At 38.3% G+C, this 12,673-nt stretch overlaps 2 protein-coding genes across 6 annotated transcripts in view; one reads left to right on the top strand and one right to left on the bottom strand.

The window, feature by feature from the left end:
• cadm1a (cell adhesion molecule 1a) overlaps positions 1–12,673 on the bottom strand; it is a 357,748-nt gene that overhangs the window by 67,065 nt on the left and 278,010 nt on the right. For all 5 annotated transcript variants that reach the window (XM_055046951.1, XM_055046953.1, XM_055046952.1 and 2 more), the window contains 2 exons: positions 7,905–8,057; positions 6,071–6,208 (listed from right to left, as the gene is read on the bottom strand). In XM_055046951.1, coding sequence (XP_054902926.1) covers positions 6,071–6,208; positions 7,905–8,057 — 291 coding nt within the window. The remainder of the gene's footprint in view (positions 1–6,070; positions 6,209–7,904; positions 8,058–12,673) is intronic.
• LOC129370759 (uncharacterized) lies at positions 3,388–6,149 on the top strand. Its single transcript, XM_055046957.1, has 2 exons — positions 3,388–4,713; positions 6,078–6,149. Exon 1 carries the CDS (start codon positions 3,467–3,469, stop codon positions 4,172–4,174), a length of 708 nt encoding a protein of 235 aa, XP_054902932.1. The 5' UTR covers positions 3,388–3,466; the 3' UTR covers positions 4,175–4,713; positions 6,078–6,149.

The following is a 12,673-nucleotide window of genomic DNA, read 5'->3' as shown; positions in this document are numbered from 1 at the left end:
ATTTATTATTTTTTCCTTTTGTGTCGACTGTGATGTGTGTTTGTGTTGTGTGTCTTTGTGCCATTACCAAAGCAAAATTTCCATTTTATGTAAGTTTAATGGACAATACAGGAGTCTAAAGTCTAAATAATGAGATTTTAGTCTGGCTTCAGCTCATTTCAGAATGGGCTGTTTTAGGCCCTCAACTTGGGTTGCTAGGTAACGGGCAGAGTTCCGTTTGGGTTGCTATGTAACGGACAGAGTTCCATTTGGGTTGCCAGGTAACGCGTAGAGTTCCGTTTGGGTTGCTAGGTAACAGGCTGGGGCAGTGTCTGCTGATTTGTGACATTACCTTGCAGACGTTTCTGAAATGAAACCAGCACCTCCATGAAGCTCAGCAACAGTCGGGAGCCTCGTCAGATCAATCTCCTCCACTGGCCTTTCTTCGCAATCCCTCTAAAGGCTAAATATGTTTTCCTTCCTCTTAACTTTCCTGCAATATACTGCAAGGCAGCAGTCCATGAACATCAAGCTTCTTCAGCAACTAAATGTTGTGATTTATCTCCTTGACTTTTTTTTTCTCAGCCTAATGCAATAACGTCCTGAGATAGAAAATTATTTTACTTTGATTAAATCATCCAGTTACTCATAAACCTTCTCAGGATATTTTATTGTACTGACACGCAGTGACCAAACGAAGCTCAAACTCATCCTCTTTCCATCTCTGCACGTGACCCTGCCGTCGCCTTGACGCCGTGGAAACGCCTGATTTCATAACCCTGATTGTGTCTGACGAGACTTTCTGAGACGTAAGTGAAAGATAATGTCTGTGCTGTGATTAGGATTCTGTCTGCAGATAAAATAATGACTCTCAGAGGCGGTTAAAGGTGACAGGACGTCCCTGTAACTGCGTTGGTTATGCACTTACACATCCAGACAGATGCACTCGCCCTAATGCACAGTCACTGATTTTTTTCTTCTTCTGTTTTTAAATAATAGGCTTTATGGGAGCAACAGTAAGCAGAGTCGGATTCGGTGCTGCAGGTGATAAAACTGCCATTTTTCAAATAGTTTTGAAATGGAGATGAAAGCAGAGGTGATGGAAAACCTCTCAGATATTTTGGGTTTGAATTTCAGCTGAAACCTGCGAGTGTCGCTTCGTCACTGAGGTCCGACGGTGTCATTTAGGAAGAGGCTTTTAAAACACAGACAGAAAGAATTTACCTGTTTTTTTCGCTTTTTTTGTTAAATTTGCATAATTTAGCTCATAAAATCATTTTAATACAATGCAAAAACACAAAATCTGACCAAGTGTTTTTGGTCTGGTTTCTTGTCCAAATATCTTAGGGCACTTGAAATAAGACAAAACATGAAATAGGAGGATGCTTAAAGTCAACAATCCTCTAATACTGATGAAAACGTGGCAGATTATTTCACTGCTATCATGGGAAAATCTTTGTCACTTGGTTCATATCGTATTGTAAAAACTTTTGTCTGCACTGCAGGTCAGTAGACGACAGAAAAGCTTCTTTTGTTGTTTGATAACATGTTGCTTTGTTGTTGTTTAAACTTCATTTTTTTGAAAATCAGACATGACATATTTATTAACATACATGAGATCATCATTTTTTACTCACTATTCAACAAATATCCCTTTCATTTAACATAAATGCTGCCTCAAACGTGATTTGTTTGGGTAAAGAAATAATTGGCACAGTGTCTGTTGTAATTTCAGACTGCAGTGGCCCCCCTAAGAAAAAACCTAGACACAAAAAACCAAGACACGCCCTGCAGGACGAATTGGTGCTGCGTTGGGGTTAATGTGACGCATTGTGAAGCCTGCAGCTCAGCTCCTGATTGGACGTTTGTTTGAAAGTCTCTGCAGAGCTGGATGCTGGCCGCTGAGGTGGAGCCGCCCAGCAGGGGGCCTGTTCCTCCCTCAGCTCGACCCGCACTTCTGAAGCGCCGCTGCCTTTGATGATGGCATGCAGGCTGTGAGGGCGCCGGGCGGCGAGCCGCGGACACCTCCACACAGCACTGAGGCTTTCATGGAAACACAAACAGGAAATGCTAACGACTCGTTCTAATGGCTGCGAAGGGAAATTAAGAAGCGTTGGCAGAAGAAGTGCTGAATCTGTTCATGTTATCGTTATTTATTGCCTGGTCCATCATGAGGACAAGCTGGTTAAACCGTAATCTACACAAAAATAAAATTACAATAGTTATTACTATATGTAAATAACCCCAAATTGACTTCTTAATTTGTTTTTATCACTCATTGGTGCTTATCGCTTTTACTTAATTTATCTAAGATTAACTTTCAGTTTTGTTGTTTGATGCTTTTATTTTGAAAATCCAATTTCCGGTCTCTGTGTTAACGAACGGCATCTTAACGAGCGTAAGATGGAAGACAAGTTGTTAGGGAGTTAATATTATGAGTTTTATTAAATGAGCGTGTTTTAAACATGGACTAAAACTGTGTATTTGTTTTATAATATGCTGTTTATTTGAGATATTTTAAGTTGCAAACATCAGTGGTTGTAGCCGTATGATGCCTTTGCTTTCACTTTGTTTTATTAAACCTGAAACTTCATCACCAAAGACCTTCATTTGCTACGTTGTCTAATATTCAAATGGAATAAAACTTAAAACACAGACTTAGACATTTAAAGTAAATTTTATAAGCATATCATCACAAGCTGAGCTTGATTTAACTAACAGATTATAATTCACATGTAATTCACTCAGCATCTCCATCAACTCTTGGCAGGAAGTTGTTGCAGTAAATCAATTCATCACATGAATTAAAACGAACTCAATGATTTTCATTCTGCAGATTAATATTGTTGAAAGAGTAATTTTGTTTAGAGTATTCAGGATTCATTTCACTTATGGCTTCGGCTTTGTGGGGTTTTTTTATTTCCGCTTTTATTTGTTGTTTTTGGTTGTTGTATTTTATTTTGGATATTTAAAATATCTCACAGTTACGGTGTAAAATTTTTTATCAAAATCAAAGTGGGCACATCTGCATTGTAATGTCATCTAAGCATTACCTGAAAATGTTATCAAAACAACAATATTATTGTTTATCGCAATAATTACTGGGACAATTTATAATGCAGCAAACTTTTTTATTGTCACAGGCATAATTTCCCTTTCGGATTAATAAAGTATTTCTGATTTTTTAGTTATTACTGTCTGTCTATTTTATAAGTTTGTATTTTCTTATCATTTTTTACTGTAATGTACCTATTGTCAAAAATAAAAGGAACTAAATGCCTCACTAAATAACAGCTGATTTTGAACAAAACTAAGAAGACTAAGTAGAACATCATGGCGTGAACAGCACTGTGACATCATATGGCGATGATGTCACACCAGTTCCTTTGATGTTAAAGTCATCTCTGAAGTCTCATTGCGGTTTGTCGAACCACCAAAAGCGACTGTTCTTTTCCACGTCTGAGATCGGACCATTTTTAAGGAAAAAATGGCAAATTATCCTCATCCAGAGCTGGTGGAATTCAAACTTTCCACCAACGAGGTAGTCGAGTGCAAGCCGGACGTCTTCGTGCTGAAACTGGAGCTGGACACGCTGGGGGAGAACCTGAGCCTGAAGACAGACAGCGACCCCAAGATGATCGTGACGGAGTCTAAGGACCAGAACGACTCAATCTCTATGAACGTGATGATGATGCTGGATCACACAGCTATCGACACAAACAGTTCCCTAGACGAGTTTGACGAGGATGACATCAGTTACTCTCTTACTATGGCAGGACAGGCCAATACTTTGGGAGAACTTGAATCTGTAGTAGGAACGTGTGAAGAGATCGAGTCGATTCTGCACAGGGAGCTGGAAGTGGTCAGAACTTCCAACAAGGAAATCAGCTCCAAGTTGAAAACCGACGTTGTGAGCCTGCAACAACAGCTGCAAACGCTGCAGGAGAACGTCAACAACTTGACAGCAGAGAGGAATGAGTTCCAGCAGGAGATCAAGACCCTCAGACAAAAATGCAACGACAATGAAGGCAGGTATAAAACCGAGCTGGAGAACCTGAAGAAGGAGCTTCAGAACCAGGCGGCGCTGAACGATCAGCTGCATGTAAAGATAAAAGAGATCAACGACAAGGCCATTCAAATCGAGGTGGAAGTCAAGCGGAAGAAAAAGAAGGGTCTCTGTGCCTGTCTGAGCTAGAAATGGAAATGAAAGGAACTATATCACAGGCTGCATTTGGGACTGGGATTTTTTTGTTTCATAATCTTTACTAGATTAGATAGAAATATTTCTAAAATGTATATTTTCTGTGTGTGTTTGTGTAAGTGTCTGGGTTTGTGTGTGATGGAGTGACAGAGACTGTGAAAGACCCCATATTTAAAAATACTTGGTAGCATTGTTAGCATAGCAGCATGCTAGCATGGGTTTTCCCGGGGACCCGGGATTCACCCACCTAGACCAAAGATATGTCTTTCCAGTTAATAGAGTGTGTGTTTGTGTGTGTGTGTGTGTGCATGAGTGAGTGTTGGTGTGAATGTTTCCTCTCTGCAGAGTCGCCACCTTGTCGTGGTGGAGAGGCTTGCGTGCACCTAAGATCGTGACAGCGATGAGTTATTTAGCAAAACTCCAGGTACTTTCACTCTGAGCAGAAACAAGGTGCCAAACAAAGAGCGACTCAAAAGAGACTCCTGCAGGCTGCCGGAGAAACTACGACAAGCTGTTTATGTTCAAAACCTCTGGTATACAACTTTTATTTACACATTTATGATCAATCAACAAAACCGCCGACACGTTCAAACTATTGAAACATGAGACTTTTAAAATTCCATTTGAATCTCTGTGTACCATTATATTATAGTGCTTTTTAATAATAATAAAAAAACAAACACTATTTTATTTTAATACTACTTTATTACATCCTTTTTGGTGTGCTAAATTTGTCTGTGTTGTTTTTTCAGTAGTAGAATCAATTGTAGTAAGAAAACTTGAATTAAATTAGGAAAAATGCTAATATTAGCTAAATTGTTAATTTTAACATGAGTGTTGACTGGGATTAAATTACTGCATCTAAAATATAAAAAAACAACATACTCTAAAATTGGCTATTGCTATTCTGTTCATAGCTAAAATGCTGGCTAGCATTCGCTTAATCCATCTAGTATGGAGACATGCTACAATTTGCTAAAAAAATTTTATTAACTAAAACTTTAGTCTAACATTCACTTTCTCCTATCGTATTAATAGTGTATAAACCAGAGATAATTAAAATGTCAATGTTAGCTAAAATGCTAATAGTCGCATGAGAACTATCACCTGAATGGATACTAACTCCATGGTTCATGCTAACAGATATCAACTAAGTTGAGTTTTCAACATGTCAACATTCATCTAGTCCATCTGGTATTAAAATAGTAGAGTTTAAAGGTAAAATTGGATCAAATGCTAATCCTAGCTAAAGTGCTGAAGGCTGCATGTAACATTGACTTCTTACAACAAGTTTGAGCACAGTCAAGCTTCTGAAATATCCTACAAAGCTTATATGAGACAATATACCAGCAATAATAATCTGGGCTAACATTAGCATGTTGACTAACATTAACCTAATTCATGTCGTATGCTAGCTGCTGTGTATAAGCTACAATTAGCTAAAATGCTAATCTTAGCTAAAATGCTAAAGTTAGCACAGTTGCTGTCACGACCATATTGATGAACATTACAATTCACTCAAAGGACGATAATAGTTTGTCATCTAAATTGACCGCGAATAAAATAGCTAGATGCTAACAGTAGCATGAATAATGCCCCTGGCATGAATACCAACATTAACTTAGTACATTCACTATATAAGCTAAAATGTAACCTAAATACATTGGCTAACGATAGCAAGTTAACTAGAAATAACCTACATCTATAATGCCTATATTATAAGTATTATAGTATGTTTATAATGTAGTAGACAAAAAAGAAAACTACAGAAACTCAGTGTCAATCCCTAAAGCATTCACACAATAAAACTCTATTTGCTGGCTGTTTGAGATTGTGTCCAGATACATATGATATTAGCCTGAAGCAGTGATGATGTGTTTTCACCCCCACCTTTCAGCTCCTTATCTCCCTTCATCCATCTGATGGTGGCTGCAGGCTTGCTGCTCATGGCGGTGCAGGTCATCTCCGTCTCGTTGCCCTCGCTCAGCACCTCATCCTTGGACTCAATGACCGGGTTACCTGGAGGAACTGGGACGGGACAAAGTGAACAGACGTTGTTTCCACAAACTCACACCACAGTTAAATTTGGAGGAATCATGAGACGTGGTATCCTTTCAATTCTCCTGCTACCTAAAATGCTAACATTAGCGTGTTCGCTAGTGTTGTTAAAACACCAGATCTTATTCCATGATTCCTCCATTATTTGGATGGATCATGTGATATGTAGTCTGTGCAAAATTCTCCTGCTACCTAAAATGGAACGTTAGCTTGTTAGCTGACAGAGTTAAAATGATTCCTCCATCATTTGGAGGAATCATGGGATACATAGTATGTTTATCTTCTCTTATGGTTTTGTTGTTTTGTTTGTATTCCCTCTAATTCATTTAAAACACTTTAAATTGCCTTGTTGCTGAATATATGCTATATAAATGAAATTACCTTACCTAGAATATTAACGTTAGCATGTTAGCTTGTGGAGTTAATACTCCAGATCTAATCCCACAGACCCTCCACAGATCATGATCATGATTCCTCCAAACTCTAGAGGAATCATGGGATACGTAGCATGTTTAACATTCTACTGTTAGCTAAAATGCTAACAATAGCATGTTAACTAGTATCATTAATACTCCAGCTCTAATCCTATGTTTCCCCCAAGATTTGGAGGAATGGTTGGATAGGTAGTTGCCTGTATAAGCTGATCCAGTGGACCGGCAGAGCGGCGCCGCTCTTTAACAAGCGTGTCGGCAGAAACTCCTGATGACAGCTGACCTTTCGAGTCACTCAGAACGCCACAAACAGGAACAGGTCTGATCATCAGAGTACACGCTCAGGGGTCACTCTGAGGTTTGTGTGTGAAATCTGAACCGTCTCAGTCAAACACTCCCAGCCTGAACACAAAAGACTTTCTGAGGGTCAAACTGTCATTATGCAACAGCTGACTGGTTCACGTCAGGAGGGAATCATCTGCAGATTAAACAGCGACAAAAACAAATGGATTTCATGTTAATCAAGCAGGCATATAAATAAGGAGTATAAGAAGTACGATTTGCCACCTCTTTTTCAGATATTAAATTAAAAGTTGTGTTTATTTGATTTAATTTTCTGCTTTTTCTGGAGTCGTTATTCATCATTTCCATTGATGAATGAATTCGGGTCGTTAGCTAAAAGGATTTGAATGAGATTTTCTGTGAGATCCTCTTTTTATGTCTGAGTTTAGGTCAGAGTCAGATTCAGGGAAGTTCTGGTTTAAAACTTTTCCACGGTACTGAAGGTGAGTATGAAGGAACCACGTAAAGCGATCCGACTCACTGCTTCACAAAATACCAGGAAAACTCAAGTTCCTTCATGAACAACAGATTTAATCATATCTCGGATCAGATTTGGTATTTAATTAAGATGTGTTGTATTTAAATGGGGTCATGACGTGGAGAAACCATCACTTTTACTCCAACGTGCGACCTCGTTATTGCTCCTTTCAAGCATTTAAACACCAAACAATGAAGGCAGTGCATGCAGTCACGTTGTTTTCTGTTTTCCATGTGAATGCACTTTATGTCGAAGCGTGATTAGAGGCTTTACCTCCCGCCGACCTGTAACTCTGAGCGGCAGTGTGTTCGTGTGCTGAAAGCGTGTGTTTTGGCAGTGTGTGTGTGTGTGTGTGTGTGTGTGTGTGTGTGTGTGTGTGTGTGTGTGTGTGTGTGTGAGTGCTTTGATGTTGTACTTAGCACTGTGATGTCGGCGTAGGCTTCCTGCGGGGGGTCTGTGTAGAGCTGGCAAACATATCGACCCTCGTCTGACAGAGAGACATTAGACAGCGACACCCGTAGCTCGTTGTCTGAGAAGTTCACCAGCTGAAAGCGCGCGTCTTTCAGAGCTGAAAGAAAAATTTAAAAAAATTAAAAATAAATTAAATATGTAGCAGAGATTGAGGTTTTATAAACTCCAGTGTGACGATTTGATCTCAAAAACCAATGGAAAAGCAGGGAAATTGACAGGATTATTAAAGAAATGCAAAAGTTAATCAAGGAATGTGAAATAATGCAACTTGCTATAATTACCTTAATATTAAAGGTATCGAGAAAGAAATTAAAATACACAAAATGCCAGTTCTTGTCAGTTTCCAAACAAAAATGTTAATTTTGTTTAATAATTCAATCAATCAACAGAAACAAATAAAAAGTGGTAGATATACATTGGGAGATTTTATTTATTTTTTTTATTAATTAAAGATAAACAGGCATAACCACTAACTTGACAGATGGATGAATACATTATTTAACAACAAAACCACATTGTAAAAAAGTCATTGATGATCTTTATGGACCCGACATTTAAAATGTTCTGATAATTTAGGCAATCCAGACTACCAGCTTTACTTGAATGCACCACAAAGACACACTGTTTGTGGAATCATCTCTGAATATTTTTGACACCAGTTCGTTAGCAAGAAAATAAAATCAGAGTTTGACTTTTCTTCAAATTTCTGACTTTATGGTAATTTTCTTTCCTTTGATTTATTTTGTTTAAACAGTTTATAGGTGCAGAAATAATACATATTAAAATGACAAACAGCAACAATAGCAAAACAGAACAGGTTTCTGTGCACTTTTCCTGAATAAAGAGCAAAAGTTATATTTGACAGGAAATCGGAGCAAAATATGACTTTTGAGAAACTACAATACAAAAAAACAACATAAAATTTCAAAACTGAATCTGAAATAAAGTATTGATCTTACCATCACTCTGATACCGACTTGGTTTTGATATTATGGATATTTTGGATTGATCCGCTCTCCTCTGACTCATTTAGATACATAAATATTCAGCACATGTTCAGCTGTTGGCTTCATTTATATGTCAATTGTATTAATAATATTTAAATGACTCGACTCAATTGCACATTAGTTTTAATCAAAAGTAAAAAGTAGCCATCCAATAAATTCCTCAAGTATAAAAATGATCAAGTACTGAGTAACTGAACAAAATTTTAGTCATTTAATTTTTAAAAAGTACACCATCATTAGTCCAGTCTTTAGAGTACCAGACTAAAACATTAACTATTAATTCATTATTTTCATTTTAAAGACCAAAATAAAAATAATTAATGTAAATACCATAATTACAAAAAAACAAAAAGAGAAACTGCAGGTGTGTGTTTCAGTGTCTGGTGAATTTTTGGTTAAAACATGTTTTGTTTTTCATTCAGTGGGTAAAAAAATCCAGAAATGTTACCCAAGTAAGAGTAAAAACACAACATTACTCAAGTAAAAATAAAAACCACAGCGTAGTAAAAATGCTCCTCTTCAAAAAATTACTGGAATTACAACCAAACTCTACGATCGCTTCCATTTACCTTCTGCCTGAATTTCGCCGCTGTAGCAAAATAAAAACAACATATTTGCAGTTCTACTATGATTCTCTATGCTGCATATTCAAGCAGACGCGGTTTCCATGAACAGAAGCTTCGTCCTTGGCCGCCCTTCACCAACTCAGAAGTCGTGCGGTCCCTTTCATCCCAGCTGACCCAGTTTGGCCGCCGACCTGAGCCGCTCCATCAGCTGTAATGCAGGAAGACAACATGTGGCTGCGATGAAAGCTGCCCGTCTCCCGCCGCTCTGACAGCGACTGCGGGCTCTGTGCACCCTGACCCGCTCACATCCCGACCCGCTTCCACTGGAAGTCTGAATCATTAAATGCTTCTAACAAAAAGCACCTTTCAGCAGATGTGAGGAGTCGGCGAGACTGCTGGGTCATGTCTGCACAAGAATTTCACAAATAGTGAACAGAAGGAGGTTGACGCAACGGTGTGAAGCTCCCTGCATCTGCAATTTGAGCTAAGGGTCAATTAAAACATCCTGCATTTGCACAGCAAATCTGCCTGATTTTTATTCACTTTAAAAACATACAAACAAAAAAAAACCCCAAATGAACAGAACGGCAGTTTTTATTTCAAGTCGGACTTTTCCTTCCTGGTGCAAAAGTTTAATGAAATTAATGAGATCCAAGGTCAAATCCGAGAGAAACGAGATGTATTTAGCAGCCTTCATTAAAGTTAATCAGGCAGAGAGAGAGAGAGCATCGCAGGGGAGGGTCTGCAGGTCATCGTTCATCCACGCACAACATGGAATCAAAATGTTTGACTGAGAAAGATCGCTTTATGTTCTGTCGCAATCCGCTAAAGCCGCTTCACTGAACCACCAGATTCACACAGAGATGACCGTCCTGTTAGAGGAGGAAAGCAAAAATTTTATTACAAATAAAATAAATGCTCCATAAAACATCCGGAGCCGCATCAGCATGCGTCTGAATTAATGACTTCATCATCAAAAACTTCATTTAGCTCAATGATTGATGACAGTTTTTCACATTAAACTTTTAAACCTCTGACTGCAGCACATCTTTAAAACATGTGGGGAAAACATGCAAAATGTTGTGATGCAGGATGAAGAGGTAATCACAAAAAAATAAAAAAAACGAAGTTTACAAGTTTAGCTGCCGTCTGAATGTTGCTGCTCTCTGAGTAAATCCATCGACAGATTTACAGTTCTTCTGGGAATCCCGTTGTTGATATGAGGAAGATTTTTGTTTAAGTAGAGAAATGAGAACATAGTGTGTCTTTGTGACAAGCTGCTGCTAGAAAAGTGCCTGGAAATCCATTTAAAATTGATTCTGCTACTAAGTGAAGTACAGCAGTGTTCCCTCCCTCGATTTAAATGCATTTATAAACACATTTCCTTTAGATGGCTGTAAATAATATCACCAGCAAATAAATGTTCTGAAACCCGCAACAGAAAAATACTTTTCTTCAGGAAAAGTCCTTTCCTGAAGAATATGACCTCCGCACTTAGGTATAAAGTGGCGGCATTATGCTGCGGGCTTCATTTCAGTTAGCAGTGTTGGGGTCAGAAGACAAACCATAAGTCATAAAATCCTGGAGAAACATTTCCTGTCAACCAGAATTTAAAAAAAAAAAAAAAAATTACAAAAATAGTGACGAAACATCGCCAAGGCAGCAAAAGACGACTAAAAAGAAGTGCACTAAAGCTCATGAGGTGGGCCAGCCAGCTTTCTCTCCAGATAGTCCAATCGACCCAGTTCTATTGGAACCAAAGTCTATTGGTCCTCTCTGCTCGGAGTCAACCTATCCAAACCCTTTAAGGAACCTGTTCCCCTCCTTGCCTGTGGGGGCGCTGCATCAACAACCTCTGAAGGAAACAACAAAAACCTCTGAAGACCCTGAGAGCAACTTCCTTCTTCACCAGACGGAAACAAAATGGAGGCGTCAGACTTTAGAGGCTGGACGATTTCTCTTTTGTTGTTGGCAAAAGACCACAAGTCATTTCTCTTACTAGCGCTGGGCTACCACCTTTGTTTTGTTTGGATTTACCCAGAATGCCCTGCGCTGTAGTCCACTTTCTGCTTTTGAAGCAGTTCGCACATGTATTCAAACTGAACCAGAGTTCAATTCAACCGAACCAAACAAACCGGACTTTCTAGGTTGGATTAAAGTGGACAGAACCAGGCTGCTCCTAAACCCCAAGTCCAACAGCAAATCTGTGGAGCAAAGATGTCCTGAACTATGCAGAAAAATCAAACCAAAAATGTGCACAAAATTTTTTCAGTTGTTCCCATTAAATAAGAAAAACAAATAAATTCACACATGAATTAGTTTGTTCACACAATAAGTCATTGAAAGACATGGTCCTCCCACTTCCTGTCATCTTCTTCATGGTTTTCATCAGTAGTATCATCCGGTTGTTGATTACGTGATTCGTTAGATGCAAAAAAAAAAATAAAATAAAATAATTGCATTGCAGGTTTTGTGAAGTATACTAATTTTGAGACAACCAAAAAAACTCATCTTAGCGCAAAAAACTTATCAAAACATTTACTTTTTTTTCAAAACTGTTTCCAATAAGCTAATTTATTTTCGTTATTCCAATTTGTTTGATTAAATGGTCAATGGACACAGACAAGAAACATTTAATGCTGCAAAGAAATTAGTTTGTTGAGTTTTAAATGTTGCTGGGAGATGAACTACAGGCTCCTGTCAACGCTAACCAGTCAAATCACCTGCTTTTGTTGATATTCTCTCTTTCTGCACATTGACCTGAAACTTTCACAAAAACTACAGAATGCAAATTCAGAAAAATTAGCCAAAGATCAAGCACTTTTTCTATCACACCAAAAGTCTTTTGTTCTGTTGTCATCGCCAGGTTTGTAATTAAAGTTCCCATTATCTGTTGTCCTATTCCAAACATTCAACCTCGAACAACTAAAATGGATTTTTAATCCAATCAAACGTTTGTTGTTGCAACAATTGATTTTAATCTGTTTCATCAAGACGTTTTCCTCTCCTCTCTCTAATCCCTTTATGTGTCACTTCTAAATATTGGATCATAACGCGAGCATGAGCAGAATAAATAAAAACATTTAGAAAACAAGGTCGCGGCCCGTTCAAGGTTTGGGATGAGGACGAGCGAAGACGGG

This window comes from Poeciliopsis prolifica, unplaced genomic scaffold (assembly GCF_027474105.1).
Source record: "Poeciliopsis prolifica strain line A6 unplaced genomic scaffold, Auburn_PproV2 SCAFFOLD024, whole genome shotgun sequence".
Lineage (NCBI taxonomy): Eukaryota > Metazoa > Chordata > Actinopteri > Cyprinodontiformes > Poeciliidae > Poeciliopsis > Poeciliopsis prolifica.
This window is presented reverse-complemented; position numbering and strand designations above follow the sequence as displayed.